This window comes from Pterocles gutturalis, unplaced genomic scaffold (assembly GCF_000699245.1).
Source record: "Pterocles gutturalis isolate BGI_N339 unplaced genomic scaffold, ASM69924v1 scaffold29186, whole genome shotgun sequence".
NCBI lineage: Eukaryota > Metazoa > Chordata > Aves > Pterocliformes > Pteroclidae > Pterocles > Pterocles gutturalis.
In genome coordinates, this window is record NW_010106389.1 from 27,259 (window position 1) to 47,862 (window position 20,604).

The 20,604-nt window shown below is 45.6% G+C and overlaps 1 protein-coding gene across 1 annotated transcript in view; it reads left to right on the forward strand.

Moving 5' to 3' along the window:
* The first annotated feature begins 2,318 nt into the window (after window positions 1-2,318).
* The window catches only part of HIPK2 (homeodomain interacting protein kinase 2), a 34,654-nt gene continuing 16,368 nt past the window's right edge, over window positions 2,319-20,604 (forward strand). The window contains exons 1-9 of the mRNA XM_010087772.1: window positions 2,319-2,442; window positions 4,562-4,681; window positions 5,411-5,497; window positions 6,581-6,765; window positions 10,622-10,784; window positions 13,348-13,567; window positions 15,146-15,267; window positions 19,635-19,777; window positions 20,144-20,323. Of these exons, the coding sequence (XP_010086074.1) occupies window positions 2,365-2,442; window positions 4,562-4,681; window positions 5,411-5,497; window positions 6,581-6,765; window positions 10,622-10,784; window positions 13,348-13,567; window positions 15,146-15,267; window positions 19,635-19,777; window positions 20,144-20,323 (1,298 nt within the window). The 5' untranslated portion in view covers window positions 2,319-2,364. The remainder of the gene's footprint in view (window positions 2,443-4,561; window positions 4,682-5,410; window positions 5,498-6,580; window positions 6,766-10,621; window positions 10,785-13,347; window positions 13,568-15,145; window positions 15,268-19,634; window positions 19,778-20,143; window positions 20,324-20,604) is intronic.

A 20,604-nucleotide genomic window follows, 5' to 3' on the forward strand; every position in this document is an offset into this window, starting at 1 on the left:
AAATCACATTGGGAATATCCCACCAATAGTCCATCCCTCCGCTGCCTCCACTTGCGTTAGTGGGAGGGATTTGAAGTTCAGGCAATGCGTGGCTGAGCTCTCATTAGTGACCAGGGACATTTAGTTCACAATGTGTAAGGCAGACAGGGAGAGGCAGATGGCTTTGAATGTGGGATTTACATAGTAATGAGATTCAGGTCACCATAGCTGTCTTTTTCACTCTGCATTTTGTCTAGGTGTCGAGTAGTGTGCAGGGATGACGGAATGGGGAGGAAAGGAGGAAAATTAACCCCTTGTTCCTACGGAGACATTGGTGTTAGAATAAAATGTTTGTCACGATAGGCTAAAGAACAAACGGTGAGCTATGAGAACAACAAACACAGATGAAGCTAGAAGGGCTAAGGGTAGCCACTTTTTAAGTTTCTGTCATGTTTTCTGTGGGAATGGCACAAAGCATCCTAGCCTTAAAATCACTGAATTTCCTGTAATTTTTATCTTCTGCATTGCTGTTTTGAGAAAGATAGTTTTGAGCTTTTATCATTACCAGTCAACCCAAAATTGGGGAAGTTTGCTGACTGAAGATGGGACATGTATTCTTATTACAGGGCCTTTGCTTGTTTCCTTGGAAAAAGTTACCCATTTTGCTTGCTTTCTTGGCTAAAGACTTGTCTTCACATGACTATGTAATGGCATGATTAAAACGTAATATTTTCCACTGCAATTGGTAATCCTTAGTATGATCTCACTAGTGTCAGATCTTATCCTGATGACAGATGGGAAACTGGGAACCATGGGCCCTATTTCCAGCTCTGGATGGTGGCACTTGATTTTCTCAATAGTCAACCCCAGGCATTCCTAAAATATGCATCATGGCCTGAGAAATCCCAAGGCTATTTTTTAAATTATGAAAGTTTTAAAGCAATGCATGTTTCTTTCTTTTGTCTTCTGCTTTTTTTTTTTTCCTTGTTTTTTTATACTTAGAGGAGCATGGGAAAGTAAGTTTTTCTTCATGTTGTACATTACCTGACTGCAGAAGCTGGGGCTTTAGAAGAAAGTGTTGCAAGACCTGCAATAGGAGCAGGAGAGAAGCCTTAGGTGATCCGTGTGTAAATTAGGAACTGTGGCACTTAACTGCATGTGGAAGACTGGGCTGAGGTGGGGAAAGTAAGCAAGGTATTTGTGTGTGGAGGTGGGTTTTATATAAGGGTTTCAGTGTTTGCAAGACACTTTTGATTCTTCCAAACAGAAGTTGCTTCTGCAATGCAAAGCATTTGGGGCGCGAAGAGGAGGATTCATCTTGTCTCACCTTGGTCACTAGTGTTCAGGGAGCTTGTCTAGCCTCAGTGAAGAAAGGTTCAAACCATCCCAAGACAGGGGGACAAGTCCCCCATAGGGGTGGTGTGTGTCTCTCCACTGACCGCACACTCTGCATGGTACCTAGCTAAGATTTAACACCAGCTTCTACCTGGCTGAAAGGTGAAATGACCCTCACCTTAAGGTCCTGGGGAAGTCTGAGCTGAGACTGGTCTTGCTTATTCGAGTGTCTCCTGTATGCCCCAGCTGGGGATCTGGGATCCTCCTGGAGAGCAGAAGCAAAGCTTTTATCTTGTCGTCTCCTTCCTCAGCAGGGCTAACTCTGAAATTCACTGAGCAGAAGAGCTTCAGTGGGTATCTCCTGAAGCCAGTAGTAAATGTATAGTGGGAGTGCCTCCACATTTTGGCTGTTTGGGCTGGAAGGGAAGAGGAAATCTAATCAGGTGCCTGGGACAGACTGGGAAGTGAATGGTTCTTGGCTACTTCCTCCTGAGGAAAAGGCTTAGGTCTAATAGATCTAATGACATTATTTCTCTGGTTTGTGATTACATCCGTTTGTTTAAAAAGTCAGACAACCCTTTTATACCAGTCCTGTAATGATTGTTTAATGTCTGGCTGTTTGCGAAGCCTGCCGAGCTGCATGAACGGAGGATGCTTCCCGAGAGCCTCGAGTGAGGCCCTTAACTGGGTGGCCTTGAATGCCCAATGTTTGTTTTGTGCTTCATTTTCCTACCTGGTGAATGAAAGTAACACTAGTTCTCTCCTTTACAAACTGCTGCGAAACGTGGGACTGTCTCTGGGTGAAATGCTGCCGGAGGACTCTTCTGCAAGGATAAATATTCACCGACTCATGTTTGGTTAGCAGACACTGCTGGTGGTGAGTGGGGCTCTCAGCTTTGTAGGAGCAATGACACTTGTTGGCAGAAGGCAGCTTCATGAGCCTCTCTACACAGCTGAGCGGATCTGCTCCCCTTACTGATATTTTCTAACCTCTTCCTTTGCAGAGCCCCTGAAATCATCCTCGGTTTACCATTTTGTGAAGCAATCGATATGTGGTCATTGGGATGTGTCATTGCCGAGCTGTTCTTGGGCTGGCCGTTGTACCCGGGAGCTTCGGAGTATGATCAGGTGGGTACGGATATTGCCCTGGATGCTGGTGAGAGCACAGCTGTTTTTCCCTTCTCTTGTCAGAGTAAGCAGATGCCAACTTTTTCTGTTTTGCTAACAGGGGATATATGATTCTTATCCTCCCAAGTCAACTTTTTCATTATCCACCTGCGGTATTTATTCTAAGTAGGCAGTGTGCTGTTTGGTACGCTGGCTTTTAAGACCTGACTGCCTAAGTAAAGTCTCAATCAAGAGTCAATCCTGCTGTTGACCGGAGAGCTCTGTACGTGTCTCTCCTCACTGAGCAGAGCAGACACCCTTTCTCTGCTGTAACAGCAGGTGTTGAAATCAAGGTTTGTTTGTTAGAAGAATCTGCATGAACTCTACTGCATTTCATAATCCCTTTTACGAGGGTACATATTAAAAGCAATGACAAGAAGGAGAATGTTCACAGTGGTGTATGTTTTCAGTTAATAGAAGTTGTTGTGCTTCTCTCCCTATAGGCTTTTATGCTCCTTTTGTAGTCCTTAAACAGATAGCGCTGCAGCTGCTAGAGCCAGGGCTGCAGAATGCTTTCCATTCCCATAATCTTGTTCGGGGTGATCTTAGCTGTCTGCAAATGTGGCCTGAAAAGGGTCTTTTTCCTTACAGAAAATTAAAAAAAAAAAAAAAGGGGGGGCAAGGTAATGAATAAGTAAATTTTTCCATATATGGAAATGTTTCTTTGACTCTTATTTTGTAAATAGTATTTTTTGGAATTTTAAAGGTGAAATTTGGCAGGGGAAATAATCAGTGATGAAGAGCAGGGCCGTTAGTGATTCCAAAGGAAATCAGATGTAGCTGAAAAACTTACAAGCATTTGACAATCACATACCAAGCATGAAGAGTAGATTTCTTTCTCCTCCCCCCAAAAGCCATAAAACACACAGCTGAAAAAGAAATCACCATGCATACCTGCCCAGCTTAACTGCCCAGCGAAAAGCTTTCTCCAGTGAAGTGTGGTGAGGGCTCCTGGGGAACTGGGAGAGGGGCAGGGACTGGTCCTGGCCTCTCACCGCAGCCCATGGCATCCTGCAGCACTGGCACCAGTCTGTGGGCAGGATCCTGGTGCTTCTTAGGTGCGCGGGCTCCAATCAACCTAAGGGGCTGCAAAGGCAAGTAAAGCATGCTCAGTGAACCGGTTTCCGAGTGCTTGGAAGTCTTTGAAACCACAGCTGCTTTTTATGGCTTTATTTTTTTTTACCCCTCTCTGTCTCTTCTCTGAAAAACACTTTCCATTCTTCCCTAGAATATTCTAGAGTAGATGACTATTTTTAGTAGTTTTGCAGAGTTTGCAGCAATTTTGCAGAGTAAAACATTAAGGAGTCAGAAGATGCCCAAAGTTAAGGTTTTGTGTGGCACCCTAGATGTGTGAGATCAGTCTCTAATTGTGTAAACACAGACCCTTTCTCCTTTGAATAAATAAATTAAAGTCTGTGATCCTGGAAACGCATGTTTAGCATCTTTTAGCTGTGTGAGTGCCAGCAAGGTCATACTCGTGGAAGTAACCCAAATAATGAATGAAGTCATGTAGGCAAGAGAGATGAAGTACTTTACATACCATGAGGGTGTCAGTTCATTTGAGTGTGTATTTCATCTAAGTTCAAAGATGGTCACTTCATAGTTCTCTGTTTTGAAGTTCAAACTCTTCCTAGAAAAGGATGTGCACTCAGCTGGGGGAAAAAACAGCAAAAGTTAGAGCGCAAATATCAAATTGTTGAAATTACCTCCTGGAGAGGAGAGCATGACATGAAAAGGTGCAAAGCAGTGAAATACTCCATTGAAATCTCTGTGTGGGTCTTCCTCTTTGACCTCTAAAACCTAGGGATTTTCTTCCCTTTATCCTTAGGTTTTTTTGGAGCATACCGTAAGGATGAGTTTCCAGCAATGTACCTGATAAATGGAGGGATGCCGTACAGGAATTCTCTTGCCTCTCATTCCTTGCACTGGGATTTTTTTCTTTTTGGGAAGTTTAATTGTGTGCTACATGTTCTCTTTCTTTCTTTGTTCTATTGTTTTAAATGCCTCCTGCCCTCCTTCAAGGAAGACCTCCAGAGATCTTCACAGGCCTGAACAGTGACCTCTCATCCTTCTCTTACAGATTCGCTATATTTCACAGACGCAGGGCTTACCAGCAGAATATTTGTTAAGTGCAGGGACAAAGACTACGAGGTTTTTCAACAGGGATACAGATTCACCATATCCTTTGTGGAGGCTGAAGGTAGGAAGACGTTCCCTTGTTTCTTTTACCTTGCAGTTGTTGGTTGGAAGTGAGGAGACATTCAGGTCACCTCAGAGCCTATGTCTCTGCTTTTTGCAATGCAGCACAGACATTGTGGTGGGTAAAACTGCCATCCCCCAAGTCTGCAGCCCTTAGCCCACCTGCTTGGCACTGCTTTGTGGGAAATTTAAGTCTGGAATTGACCTGGAAAGCTCCCTCTAAGTAGTCAATGAATTGATGTGTAGTTTAAATGAAACATGCCCTGGGCAGACTTTGCTCTAATGTCTAATGCACTGGGGGTCAAAAAAAAAAAAAAAAAAAGGAAAGCATTTTAATTCTGTCAATCAAAACCACTAGTAATGCAAGTGAGCACCGAGTCTCTTGTACCAGCGTGTTTGGCTGCATTCAGTCTCCAAGGAGAGAGGGCAGTGGGCTTCTGGCTGTGAGGATGGGATTCTGAGCTTCGTGCTGGAGTGGGTGTAAGAGACCTTTGGGACTCCCACCATGGTTGGGAGGATCCTCTGAAGAGAAAAAGAAGAGATAAACCACCTTGTGACACAAAAGCTGTCATATAACCGTAGCGGAAATAGCGTCAATATTATCTGGTCAGGCAAGAGAGACACGGTGGTCTCTGGTGAGGGCAGGATAAGAGACAAGCTGGAAGTGGCACATAACCTGCAGCTGTTTGCAGGGCAGTTCTGGTCAATGCCTGTCTCCTGTTTTGAGCAGACGCCAGATGATCATGAGGCAGAGACGGGGATTAAGTCGAAGGAAGCAAGAAAGTATATTTTCAACTGTTTGGATGATATGGCACAGGTAAGAGCATTGGTGAGTAACCAGCAAGACTGCCTCACGTGCTTTTGGGCAGTGCAAACAAAGGGGAGCTACATGATTTCTCTGTGTACCCTATTCTTGTGCTATCTCCTGAGAAATACCAGGATTATGCCTACCAACTCAGCTCGTTGTAGGGGAAACTGCACATAGGGGCATGTGGGTTTGACATACTGTAGTAAAGCAGCCTTGGAAAATGGCTGAGTCACATCTCTGAGTGTTGAAATCCTGCATTTTCTCGTCTCCCCAGTGCTCCTCTATGTGACCACTGTCAAGTCACTTACTTCTCTGTGCTTTAATATTTCCACTTGCAAAATGGTTGACATTGGAAGTAATCACCATGGCCATAGTCGAGCGTGCTCTCTGTAAAACATGGCTATCTGCGGGAACGGGGAGTACTAATTCACTGTGTCAAGTCTGTCTGTTTGTGAAAGTTAATTCCAGCATAACCACTCCTGTGACTGGAGTTTGTGCTAGCAAACAAACCAGTGCGCAAAACTCGCACAACACTAGTGCACAACACTAGCACAAAACTGGAATTTGTGCTAGCAAAGTCTAGACATTGTAGCATTCACAAGGAAACATGCAAAAATGAAGGACTGAGATCAGGGAAGACTGTATAGATGGATGGAATAACATAACTGTTTTTTTTTCCTGGCATCTGATGTGTGAATGGGATATTTCTTATAAACCTACTGATAATTTTTATTTATATATATTTTTGCTCACAGGACACATAGTTAAGTATTTGATAGCACAGTGCTTTATATGATAAATATACTGATTATTAGAGCTGCCTGCTGCCACTTGGAAGATGTTCATCTTCAGTGGAGGGTGACTAAGTGTTTCATTAGCCATTGACCCAGGTGAGCTGAACACTTAACAGTCTGTCTAGAGATCTGACGTGCACAAGCCAGATGACTATCCACCATGGAGTCTGCCATGTGGCTTCAGCAACTACCCCTTTAGACAGGGAGGCTTGCAGGGCATGTGCTCCAACAAGGAGTAAACACAGTTTGCTGGAGACCTAACCATCTAAAGTGCTCACCCTTGTCCTTTCTCCTTTAGGTGAACATGACAACAGACTTGGAAGGAAGTGATATGTTGGTGGAAAAGGCGGACCGGCGGGAGTTTATAGATCTGTTAAAGAAGATGTTGACGATAGATGCAGATAAGAGGATAACACCCATTGAAACTCTGAACCACCCTTTCGTCACCATGACGCACTTGCTCGATTTCCCTCACAGCACACAGTACGTGGCTTTCGTTTCCATTGGGTTTTGCATTGAGGGGTGAAGAGGGGAGCTGGTTATGGTGGAGACCAAATGTATCTGGGGCATTATTAAGATGATTAAGCCTTAAGTTTTAATATTTTTCTGGTTAAAAAAAAAAAAAAAGAGGATTGCCAACTCTTAAGGTTGCAAGAATTGTATTGTAGGTGCTTGGTATTTAAAACCCTGCAGAGTGCAGAGTGTGCTACATTCATTATGTAAATATTCAATAATTACATATGTTTCCATTAAAATGCAGAAGAAATTATGCAATTAGTGCTGCAAGTATCAGTATATCTCAAAGTAATATCGTCCTGATTGTTACTGCAGTAATCAACCTTATCTGCAGTGGGGAGCCAACCCTTCCTCCCAGAACCTTCCCGTCTTGCAGGGGTCAATTTGGGGCTGTTTGCTTTTAAGTGAAGAGCTTTTTCTGCAGCAAGCTCGTTTATAGACACAGGCAATAGGACAAGGCATTCAGCTTTGTTGTCTTCTGCTTGTGTAACCTTAAACACCACGCTCTGACCTCAGCTAACACATTTGTGGAGTGGAGATGGACTCCACTGCCCGATGAAGATGTGAAGAAGTGCCATGCCTTCAAACCTGACTCCCCCTTCTAAGGCTGCGTCACAGAGCACAGCAGCCTGAAACGCAAGAAATCTACACCCAGCACATGGCTCTTGTCCCCTGGGTGGTTCACGTAGGGCCACCAGGCTTCTCAAGTGCAAGTGAAGGCAGACAGGTAGTGGGAGTTTTCCAAAGCCTCCAGTACACCCAGCTTTGAACATCCTGCTCTGCAGTGCTTTGCAGCTCAAGGTGCTTTTGCAGGCTGTCCCTTCACCTCATCAGCAGAACAGAGTTAACCGGCACAGCACTGTGCTTCATTGGGTGTCATGTGCATGGGTGCTTAAAGGCTGTGAGGGAGGTCAGGTATGAAAATAAAGGGGGCTGCTTAAAAAGCCAAAGAGTATGTTTGTGTGGGTGCTGCAGAGCAACAGGTTACTGTGTCACCTCTCCTGCCTGTATGTGTGCTCTTACCTGTGGTATTTCAAGTTAATTTAAGGTAGTTTTCCCTCTGTAAAGGAGCTGTAGCTGCCTTTGTATTACATTTATCACAAGATAAGAGCAGCTGCTTACCGGAAGGTAGTGAGTGCACAATCTGTGTAGATCCAGACTTACCCTGCACAGACATCTTTGAGCATTGGTACGGATAAGTAAAATGTAAATGATAAATGTAATGAAAACAAGATGGGAAGTTGTTGTGCTAAACAGAGAGAAAGTGAGTTCAATATAAAAACATTCATAAATTTAAAAAATTACTATTTTCTAACAGTATTAGTGTCATATACTGAAGTATTTTAATTTGTAGCAGTCCTTCCTGTGTAAGATAGCAGAGATTTGTGGCATGATACATTGCCATCAAAAATCTTTGTGCTAACGCAACAGACCATAATTGCATCTTCATTTTTGAAGTGCTCACTTGTGGCTGCTCAGGCAAAGCCTCAGAAAGGTTGAAAATATCATTGGGGCCAACAGCAGTGAGAATTCTACCCGAGTAAAAAATTCAGCATCAGGTCTTTGAATATTAAATGCTATGCCAGCCGGGTGCATAACCCTGTGCAGCCCCTCTGCCTTGGAAGCAGTGATTGGTAAAGAGAGCAACAAGCTGTAACCAGCATGGCAGGTTGATGGAAATTTTGCCTGTGATTGCCTGTGGTTTTGAGAACAGAAACTTCAAAGCCCCGAGAGATGCAGGGAGTTGTAATCTCTCTTGAAAGTAAATCAGGCATCAGAGAAAGTGAAAATATATGGAAGATGTACCTTCTGAAAGGAATCTCTGCTGTGGCATGCTTCAGAGAGGCTGCAAGTTTGAGCAGCCCAAGAGGGGCTGTTCTGCTTACTTCCAAGCAAACAGCAAAACAAGTTTAGCTCTCTCTTTCGGTATTTAACTGCCTGGATCTTAAATTGTTGGGCACTCCTCAGTCTTTCTGTCCTGTTTTGCTCTGTCCCTGCCTTCTTTTTTTTTTTTTCCTTTTTTTGTAAAGACAGAGAACACAGTATTACATTAGTAGAGATTATAACTTGTTATATAAAATTGTTTGGTAACACACAGAGCTTACCGTGTACAGAAAATAAACTCTTTCCAGTGCTTTCTGCTTTTTGGAGGGAGAATTATATTCATACCTGACTGGGGAAAAGGCAATCCAATAGCCTTCTCTATTCATTTGGTAAACATGTGTGATTTTTCTGCATGTTCTGCGACTTATTTCATAGGTATTTCATAAGTATTTCATAGATATTTCATAGGTATTTCGTAGGTATTTCATAGTTCTTTAAATGAATGCACATAATGCACAACTATGCACAGTGTCCTGAGCCTGTCTTGTCTGCAGGTATTTATGGCACAGATCCAGTTATCAAGATATTACCTGTAAGAGAAGAAAGATGACCATGTGAGTAAGAGACAAGACAGGGATAAAAAGATCTAGGTCCTCTTCCTGACCAACCCTAGGGATCACATGAGCTTGTTTCTTTTAAAGGAACATTTTGTTTCTTAAAAATTATGTGAGGATGTGTTCACCTCTCCTACCTCTAACAGCTTAGATCATTAACAAAAGAAATTATGCATACAGCTGATTTTTTACAGCTACAGCTGATTTTCACTGCTTGGATTTTCTATTTTTCTGGGTTGGGATAATGGAAATTAAATAACTACCTTTATACTTTTCTGAGTTGTGTTTCGATTCGGAGGTCACATTTGTAAAAACAGTTATTGTGGAAAAAATATGGAAAGCCTGTACTGTTTTTTAGACCTTGGAAAAAAAAGATTTCATTAAAAAGGCAGTTTTGCACAAGATGGCTATATTATTACCTCTTAAACCTCTGTATGCTTTGGTATCCCAATTATAAAAATGAAATACCAGCAGTTTCATGTACCAGACACCTAGAGTGCTCTAGCAAAGCAGAGAGTATTTCATCTCCTTTACTGGGGATACAAAATATGATACTTCTCAAAATTTCCATTGCTATATCAATAACACTTAAAGGAAGGTCTGTGTAGAGGAAGAGGCTGTAATCTTTCCCCCCAGAGATCCAATTCTCAGTCTGAGATAACCTCAGAACTTGATTCCCTTGGGGTGTTGATGAATCTGATTTGGCATAACCTTTTGCGATAGGAGTCGTCCCATTGACTGCAAGAGGACAGCTCATGCGCTTTAAGATAAGCATCTGCGGAAGTGTTTAGCCAGACAGGGGCAATGTTTTGACTGCTTGGCTGAACTCAGCTCTCAGTGAATTACTTTTGAAAAGGAACAAGTAAGAATTTTCAGGGGTCTCAGTGACCCAGAACAGTAAAATTCTTTGTTGCAAAAGACTTGTGAAACTACCTTTAGGCTTACACTGAGGCAGAAAGCATGAGTTGTCTTTTCCTCTCAGGCTCAATCATCAGAAAAAAATAGTACCTGTCTTTCTTTCTTGCTCTCAGTTTCTTTCAGTCTTTTAAAATAGCCACTTTTATTTCTTGCCCTGCCACCTAAAGAGCAACCAATTTGCTTGCTTTTTATGACTTAGATTGCAGTGCTCAGGCCCATGGGGGCACCCAGGAGTCCCAGAGCAGCCGCTGTCATCTTGACACCCATTTGGCCCTCTTCAGTACAAGGTTAATCTGACTCTCACTGGTTAAGAGAGAGCTACATAAAACAGCAAAGGGCTTTAAGAGCCTAGAAAGTGCCAAGCCTGCTGTTGAGATCTAGTGCAGGGCCACTGTGATGAATTGTTACCTGTGCTGGTCAGTTGGTTGATCTTCTGTCTCTTTCTTGTCACCACTTTCCTTACACAGTGTCAAGTCCTGCTTCCAGAACATGGAGATTTGCAAGCGGCGGGTGAATATGTATGACACAGTGAACCAGAGCAAGACGCCATTTATCACCCATGTAGCCCCAAGCACATCGACCAACTTGACCATGACTTTTAACAACCAACTGAACACAGTCCACAACCAGGTCAGTCAGAAGCAGACAATGCTTAAAACATTTACGTCAGTAGGGTCTAGAAGATGAAAAGCAAAGTAGCATCCCATTTAACATGCCTGCAAAAAGATGGTGCTTTTTTACTCTCTTTCTTCCACTCTTCCTCATTCTCTTTTCTTCAGGCAAGCAGTAATCTTGCGACATTTTGTGTGACGGTGAAATGTTGCCCTCAGTGTTTATGTTGTTGTTGGGGGTGATAAATCCTGCTTACTTGCGAAGTTGCTATGGAGAAAAGCTCATTAGTCCCTTAATGCAGCAAGCAGGACTGTGCTCCCTGGGTCAGGCAGAAGTATTTCTGATCTTACAGCACTTTTTCAAATTGGCATTGAAGTAAAAATAATTTAAACCCTTCTGTAACAGAGGCAACACTGTAACCAATCAACAGGAAAGAAGAGTTTAGTGGTAATGTTTATTCTTACCTCATTGGTTTTACTCCAGGTGCCGCAGTTGATGTGGGGACCCTGTGCATGTACCCCCGCTCCGAACACATTGCACTCTACATTGGGGGGCTCTGGCTTTGTAATTATGCTTTGGGCTCTTGTTTTAGTTTTACATGGCCCAGTGTTGGGGGTGCTGGGTTGACAAATGCTATGTAACTAGCAGGCTAAGTTGTCTCCTGCAGTACTGTATTACAACAGTGAAAGGAACCTCTCCAGGGACACCGCTCTGGGAGACTGAAACTGAAGAAATAGCTACTGTCTTTTAAGCCTTTTGGGAACAGGCTGCTCAAGATTCACTCATAGAGATTGCAGGTGGCATGGCGAAAATGGTGCTTGGAAAGCAAGGGAGCTAAAGGAGTCTGTGCAGATGCACAGGGTGTTCCTGTGTCACTCAGAAAACCAGACTTCATGACTCAGTTCTCAATACATGTGATCACAGAAGGTCTTTTGGAACAATTAATTAAGCAGATGCAGTCAGAAATAGGTCATGGCTTGGTGTGATAGGGTATTAGTTACAAACACTGGTTCCCTTTCTTGGCTGTTTCTGAGATGCTGTCTAAAGAAATGCATGCTACATGCACCCTTAGGCCCCAGCTGCAGGGCAGAGACACCATTTGTACCACAGTTACTAGTAGGAAATGCAGACTTGGTTTCGTTTCCTCACAACTCACGTGATGGTAAGATCAGTTGTTGGATGGGGAGGTCTGTGGCAATCTCTGAATTCCCGTAAGGGGTGTGTGTTGTGAGCAGAACTGGTATCTCCAGTGTTCCTAGAAGAAGTGGTAGAAACATTTCCAGGAAGGGTGTTTTAATTTGAACAAGTGCTAAACCATTGACCATTCTCTTCAACATACCACTCTTCTTGGCTCTCTGATGCTCCCTGTCTCTGCAAAATACCTGGGGATTGTCTCCTTCCAGTTAAGACTCCTGAGGTTAGGAGTGTGGGAGCTGTTGTTGCTACTCGGTGTGTTCCACAGGGCAACAGGTTGCACTTCTCTGCCTCTGCACTGAGAGGGGAGGAGGAGGAAGAAATGTTTTGCCATCACATCCCTCATGGCTGTGGTTGTGGCTGTGGCAGTTGCAGCCTGGGTACCCTTCCTGGGCAACCAGGGCAGCATGAAATGCTGAACCTCCTGCCTCCTGCAGCTGTAATCAAAGCCTCATCCTCAGTTCATATGTTCACCATGAGAAAGTGTTGTCTCACCTGTCTCCAGCAGTGATGCTGGTGCGTTTGGATAGAGGGGAAAGGTGGGCTCTGGTCTGGTAGAGCCTAGTTGCCTAAACATGAATGGTAAGGGCATATTTTTGTAGAGCAGAACTGTTTAGGAGTTGTTTCTCTGCAACTGTTACAGACTCAGTCCAAATAAAACAAGTCACCCTCACATTTCTAGATGTTTTGCAGAACACTGGTCTGATTTTTGTGGCTTTGCAACATCCTCTGCTGGAGTTTCTGCTCTGAGAGATTTTTAAGTCAAGCCAGGCAAAGTTTGGACTTTGAAAGTATCATTATATCTACTGTTATGCCTTCTGGTTCTTTTGAATTCAAAACATAATTCAAGGGGCGTGTACCAGCTTAGATAACAAGGCAGAGAAAAGGCTGGAATGAGTCTTCCCTCTTAGTGTCCAGTTTCACAGGGCATGGAGGTGCTAAGTGTCTTTTACTTGAGAAATGTGAGCTTCTTCTAAAGCTGTGGGCATGATGAGAGAACAACATGATTTGCAGATAGTAGCATTTTCATCATGCTGCAAATCAGATCCAGTTGAGCGATAAATGGGGCTACAGTTCTGCTTTGGAGAATGTGCTACATCTCTGAGCAGTACACAGCAGCACTGCATGGACAGAGGTCCTGCAGCACGTTACAGCTACAGTTACTCAGGCAGATCATGCTCCTTTCCCCATTATTGTCCTCTCCTCTGTGCTCCTCAGTGTCCTACTCCACCCCTTCTTTGGTTTCAGTTTGCTGGTTTGTTTTGTTTTTTCTTTTACTTTGTCTTAACACTAGTTTACTTTTTTATTTTTGGATTTTGCTTCTTCCAGCGTACCCATCTCCCTCATTTTCTGTTTGTTTTTTGTTTAATTCCCGTCATTCCTTTAGACCACCAACCTGGCTCCCACCTCCTCCAGTGCCACTATTTCCTTAGCCAACCCCGAGGTCTCCATACTAAATTACCAATCTGCACTCTACCAGCCTTCAGCGGCATCCATGGCTGCGGTGGCCCAGCGGAGCATGCCTCTGCAGACAGGAACAGCGCAGATCTGTGCCCGGCCCGACCCCTTCCAGCAAGCTCTCATCGTCTGCCCACCAGGCTTCCAAGGTAAGTAACAGCCTTGCCAGGTCTGGGCCAGTCGCTGTTCCCTCCCCATCTCTGTTTCATCTAGCACTTGTTGGAAACACGCTTCTTTAGTGCAGATTATATGGTAGAAAAATTGCTGGCCTAGTAAATAAGAGCAATGAGGTTGCTGCAGATGGAAATGTTTGCCACAGTGGAGGATCTTGCAAGCACCTCCAACGTCATGGGTTGGAGTTGGCTGGTCTAAAACAATGGGACAGACACTGAGAAGGGGCTAGGGGAGAACATGTGATACTTGTTGTCCTCTGCCCTGAGCAGAAAGTTTGAGGCTCTTCCACTTGACTTTGGTAAACTTGAAAATTTACCCCACAACAACGATAAATTAGTACATAAATAACGAGTTCATCACTTCTCAGGGATTCAGTTGTTAAAAGGGGGATGAACTCAGGAGGTTAATGCAGCAGGGAGTGTGGTGCTGGTGGAGATTAAGGGTTGCCCTCAAACAGATACTCGTGACTGTTTATGAGTACAATTCAGCTCCAGCCCTGCTGCCAACAGCTCTGCCTTTGTGTACCAGTGGCAGGTACCATTGTCAAACAACTTGGGTGATGATCAGATTTAGCCCCTTGTAGTTTTCTTGACTTTACATGCTGTAGCAATTTGGAAAAACTAGCCAGGTATTGTAGGAAGTGGTCTAAATAGACCTTGGTTCAGCTGCTGCAAGTTCTGCTCTTCACTTCTACAAGTCTGTGTGTGCAGCAGTCTCTGGGCACTTTTTAAATGTTCTGCGAGATTATCAAAGCTCTTTTGAACTAGGGGAGTTGAGCTAGACCTCTTCTACATAGTGAAAATGCATCTCAAGGGTTTGACTTCAGAAATGTACTGCTAGAAGAGGTAAACTAACATCTTCTACCTGCTGTCTTCAGAAAGGTCTAAAGCAGAGGAGGTAGCACCAGCTGTGCCACACACTGAGGTGAAGGGGGAAGCTTCCTCCAGCGCAGTTAGGCTAAAAAATGGCTGAGTCAGATAAGGGTAGAGTTTGGGGTGTGCTAGATTACATGGTGAAATCTGAGCCTTTTGAATATGAGTCCTGCGAAGCTGTGCAAGAGAAAATCACCTATCTCTGACAAGGCTGAGGGAATATGGAGTTCTGGCTTCCTGTCTCACTGTCCCACTTCAGTCTAAAGAGAGTATTCTTACATAGCAATGGGTTTTGGCTGGCAAGGACCATTTTCTGTTGTCAAACCAGAGAATATAGGGGAAGAAAAGCCATTCCCTCCCCTCTCTTCTCCCTGTGCACATTGTATTGAGATGGTTCCCACAGATTCGAGGTACCATAAAAAAATGAACTCAGTTAATACCTTAACTTCTTTGTAAATGTCTTTTCTGCACCCTTATGCATGTATCATGTTTATTAACATTTATCAAAGATGGGCTGGGTTGGAATATGTGGGATTCTGAGAGCCCAACTTTTTGGAGGGACTGAACACTGCAATTTAAGTGGACATCAGCGAGTGCCTGTAGGCACCTCTGAAAACCAAACCCCCATTCCTAGCGGTGCTGTTGATGGCTAATGCTGTACCTTCTGTGCCGGTGGAACAGGGTTACAAGCCTCCCCTTCGAAGCATGCTGGGTATTCAGTTCGGATGGAGAATGCTGTTCCTATTGTCACTCAGGCTCCTGGGGCCCAGCCTCTTCAGATCCAGCCAGGACTCCTCGCACAGGTAAGGAGCTCTGAAGGCTATGACGCCTATGTCAGAGTTGCAAAAGTCTCTGGGAAGACTTCTTTCCTTCTGCTGCTCCACTGGAATCAGTGGGAAGCCTCAGGGAAAGCTGTGTCAGGCTCTGCTGATAAGGAACCAGTAATAAGCTTCTTGCATCCTCCTGAACTCACAGTCTAAGTGGTAGTTTGTGGCCAGGAGTTCCATTGGTGAATTGCATGCTGTGATAAATATCTTTCACGCTTTAAGTTTGCACCCTTCTGTTTTATGAGCTGCCCCCCTGTTTTTAAGTTATGAGAGAGATGTAGGGAGCAAAGGCAAGGGCCCCACAGCTAAGCAGCTCTCCTTGTCAGCAGCATTTGTTGGCACACTTCTCTGAAATGTGCTCACAGAAAAAGCATGGTTCCTCCCAGGAAAATACCCAAACAGGACTGAGTACCACTGATCACATGCACGTCCTCAAGGGGAACCCCCGGTCCTCAAAAAGGAGGAGCACTTCATTCATTTAGTGAATCTGCCCTACTGGTTTTCAGCTGGTGCCATGGTACCTCAGCCAATATCAAGTATGTTTCTGGCAGCAAAAAAAAAAGCGCCTAGTATACTTATTATGAAGTTGTACAGCCTGGAAGAAATGACCTACAAGTCAAAAATGCATGCCTCTGACTCAGGATTGGTTGATCTGCCATGCCTTCATTAATGCCAATGTGATCATACACAGTCAGGTACCAGCAGACTTCAGGGTTTCTGCCTGTGTAAGCCTCTTGGTGCAATTGCCTTTCTTTGACAGCTGCCAAGCGTGCTTATCTGGTAAAGACAGATTGAAAAACAACTTGCAGCCTGCATGATTTCCATTAGCTAATGTGTCTTGCCCCTTCCCCATAGCAGAGTCTCTGTTAGAGGGCTGTCTGAAACGTGGAATCTGTCTCTGTCGCAGCCTGTCGTAACAACCTACTTGGGCTACCCCACCACTCTTGTTTGGTAGGAAAGGAGAGCCCAAGAGGCAGGGGAAACAAAAGCAATTGCAAAGCGAGAAGCAGGCTGTGCAGGCACAGTTGCAAGCACCTATTGCTTGCACAAGGAGTCAGCCAAGGCGGTGGGTGAAGGAAGTGACAGAGCTTTGCATGCCCCTGCCATTCTGTCAGGCCTCCCAACGTGGAGCTTGAAGGGGTGAGGGTAGAGTCTGAAGCATCTCAGAGGCAGCAGGATCCTGAAAGATCTTGGGACCTCCAGTCCCTTCTTTCTTCTCAAAGTGGCCTTTTTGGGGTCACCACGCAGCATGTGTGCGGGAGGGAGTGTTCAGGAGGACTAAAAAATTGCTGTGCTGCTCCTGCTACATGAACTCCCATTTCATGGTCTGCCCCTCTCGTATTTTCTACTGACATTTTGTTCGCTGTCACTTCCACAAGGGAATTTAAGCTGTTTCTGAGAAACACTCCTCACTTGCAGATATTTAATTTTTGATTTAATAAAAGAGAGGCAGTCTGCCTGTTGATATATGTTTGTCTCACGTGATGAGAAATGCTAGCTGCCGCTCTGATGGCAAGACGCTCTGATTGATGCTGGTGGCATCTGGTGTCCGCAGGCCTTGCTCGGTTCAGGCTGAGCAGCTGGTCTGATAAACAAATCTGTACCCAATTCCAGTTTCCTGAATGGAAAAACACAGCTTCTTTGTAATGCATTGTAGTCACATCTGATCTCCAAGCGGCTGTTTGTCTCTCTTTTAGCAGAGAGCTATTCCTCTCATGCACAGCTGCTTATCTAATGCTCTTCAGACCGGACTGTGCGATTGCTCCAACTACTGGAGGGACTGTCCCTAGCAGAGAGCAGGCATAGCACCTCCGGAGCCCACTTCTGTCTTTCCACCCCTTTTATTTGTCCGCCTGATGAGGCATGATGCTGCCCCTTGTGCTCCCAGCACTGCTTAGTGCCATTGGGCTTTCTCCCCTGCCCAGTGCACGGTGCAGGTCGCTGTGCTTGCCCGCATCGGGATGGCTGTAGCTGACAAAGCCTTACTGCATCCTAGTGCAGCCGGCATCCAGCTCTCCCTGTGTTTGGTACAAGACCAGCAGTCCCAGAGGAGGAACAGGTGAAGGAGCTCAAGGAGCTGGAGGGACCCTGGGCAGAGGCAGGGACAGATTTTGAGCATCATCTGTGGCAGCTGTGTGTCTGCAGCCTGTGGCGTGGAGCTAGACAGAGCAAGCAGGCTGCAAGATGAAGAGCCAGTGGCTAAAGTAACTTATTTGTAACTTTTCTGGGTCTATTTTCACTCTCTCAAGCACGTGTGGTCCACATACTGTGTGCATAGAGACCAGTGAAAGGAGACTGATCCTGTCTTTACTAATAGCTCTCTTGCAGCTTCGGATCGCAAAAGAGACAAAGCTGTACTGTTTTCTGGCACGCTTCCATGAGGTGACCCAGAACTGTCCCCTGTCCTTGAATAACATCCTGAATTCTTGATTTTCTCTCCTTTTAACTCCTTCCCAACAACACTTCTTCCCATGGAGGTCCCAACACCAGCTTTCAGAACAAACACGCTTATTCCATTAGTTGTTCTTGCTCTGCATCTGAAGCGGGAGCTCCATCACACTGGGGGACCCGCCACCTCCCGAGCACAGGGGCCAGCACAGTGCTCCGCCATGGCAGCACAATTTCACAGTAATGCAATAACTGAGGACAGGCTGCAGCTGCCGGCACAAGCCTCCCGTGTGTAAGCACAGCACACTGTGCTAGTGGATCAGCCTAGACAAGTCTTATCTGCAGATTAAATGATTCAGTGGTCCTTACCTAATAAGTGAGGAATTTGTGCCTGGACCCTGACACTGCATCTAAATTTATGCACTGCAGTCAGGGAAGGAGCTTAGATTTGTTCAGTTCTCTCCCTGAAAAGGGAGGAAGCAGTTTTCTCTGTGAGTAAATCACAGTCCCCTGGGACTGACTGCAACAGTAGTTTAGTCCTCTCTTTTAAATCAAGGCTGGGGAAAAAGGGAAAAAAAGAAAAGAAAAAGAAAAGCTTTTTTCCTCCCTGATCTTCTTGCATTTTTGCCTCCTCCTCCTACCTTCTCTGAGCAGCACCAGTCCAGGGTTGTGGCTCCTTAGATGAAGAGCTCTCAGGAACCCTGTGACTGTCCATCCTTTGCGGATGTTGCTGAGAGGCCTCACTGTAGCTTCATCTAAGTCAGCAAGATGTAAAATTAGTAGACAGTCAAATTTTGGAACAGAACTGGGAAAAAGGGTTGGGTTTTTTTGGCCAGGGGGTGTTTGGGTTTCTTACTTGGGGATAGGAGAGGATTGTGAGGATAGCTATTGTGATTCTTGTGAGAATGAAGACGGGGACAAAGGCATGCCGGGAAGAAGCCTCCCATTTTTAAAATTTAGCCTCCTTATTGCTGTGAGGTAACACAGCACGGGTCCAATATAGTGCTGCCGGCTAGGACTAAGGAGGGTTGTAGCTGGTACTCCTGCATTCCCCAGACCAAGCAATGAGAAACTGCTGGAGCTGCCTTCGGGCAGCACATAGCAAAGAAAGTTTCCCCAGTCAAAATACCGATCGTTTGACTCGTGTGTGCAGTCACCGGAGCAGAATGACCTGAGTCATGCCTATGGCAGCACAGCTGGAGAGATGCTTAGCAGAGTGATGGTTCAACTTGCAGGGCAGAGATTTCCACCCCTGCAAGGGGAGTACCCCATCAGAGAAGGCTAGAGAGCACATGGAGAGGGCAGACACATGAGCTTTGCTCTGCTTTGGCCAGGAGGCTCCTGGTGAGCGTGAGGCAGGTGACTGGGCTCCCTGGCCCAGGCAGCAAGATGTTCCTCCTGAGGAATGCTTGGTGACCAGTACTCACTCCCTTTTGGTATCCCCAAATTCCTCTTTTTTTTCCTCCTCAGAAATGCCTTGCAGTACCCTGCTGTCTTTCCTAATCCTTGAAAAGTTCATTCTCCTTTTGAGTTCCTTTATGTTCTTGAAATCCTTTAGGTCCTGTTGGGGTGGGAAGGAAAATTGGCTGTAGGAGGGGTAAAATAACAATGGGACCATAGTGCCCAGCTGATCTGGAGAGTCAAAATTAAAAGGTGCTAAAGAGTTTCGTTTGGGTTGAAATGCTGACCAGTTTCGATCCCTCCCATTCCCAGTTTAACCTGAAACACAGCAGCTGCTTTGGACAGCAGGGATTTTTTTTCCCCTCCTTTGCACTCTCTATATTGATAACTTTTACTGCATTTACTGCAGTTTCCTAACAGTATTTGTCATCTGTGACTGAAAAGTGGCACGAGCTAGATAGTGTGACCATGATCATTATTAGGAGCCCCAGCTGAGCATGGGCCACCACCACACTCACTGTGTGATGCCTCTTAATTTTCTCTCTGTCTGACAGCAAGCATGGCCCAGTGGCACTCAGCAGATCCTGCTCCCTCCTGCCTGGCAGCAGCTGACCGGGGTGGCCACCCACACTTCTGTCCAGCACGCGACCGTCATCCCGGACTCCATGGCGGGCACCCAACCTCTGGCAGACTGGAGGTAAACTGAAGGTGCTTGCAGGCTCCCTGAAGTACCCACCGGTGCTGGAGGAGGCATGAGAAGAGCCGGGGTGCGAGGGACGGGGACTCACAAGGCTGCAGAGCTTGGGGGGGAGAAAGGCAGAGGCTGCAGGCTGTGCCCCTACTGTCTGGGAGCTACAGGCAGCTTCTCTGTTCCCCATCCTGGAAGTGGAGTGCCATGCCCATGCTGCTCCCTGGGGGAAACGCTCCTTCCTGGGGGGATTGGGACCCCAGCGGGTCCTGGAGGAGGGTGCCTTGGTGAAGGCGGTGGGAGCCTGTGAAAAAGAGCTTGCAGAAGAGCCACTGGTTGCATTTTAAAACCTGTGCCTGTCTCCCCACTTTGCAGAAACACCCACGCTCACGGCAGCCATTATAACCCCATCCTGCAGCAGCCCGCGCTGTTAGCTAGCCATGTGACTCTCCCTGCAGCCCAGCCTGTCAACGTGGGTGTCGCTCACGTCATGCGCCAGCCACCCGCCACCACCACCTCCACCAGGAAGAGTAAGCAGCACCAGTCGGCGCCCCGGTGAGTGTGCACGCCTCCCGGCATTGTGTCGGTCATGGCATCAGTGAGGCAGGAATCCATACCTGGGTTGTTCTGAATGCAGCCCTGCAATGCAGCCATGCTGATGACAGTGGTGTTTGCTGACATCTGTGGGGCAAAATAAAGTTTGTTCCACGGCCCATGATTGATTAGGTCACGCTTTTTGTGACTGGGCTCTTTGCTGCTTCACCTCTTCTGTACCCAGGTCAGGAGAGCAGGGGGTAAGAGGTAGTCAGGTGCATTTTATGGCCAGAGAGCATCAT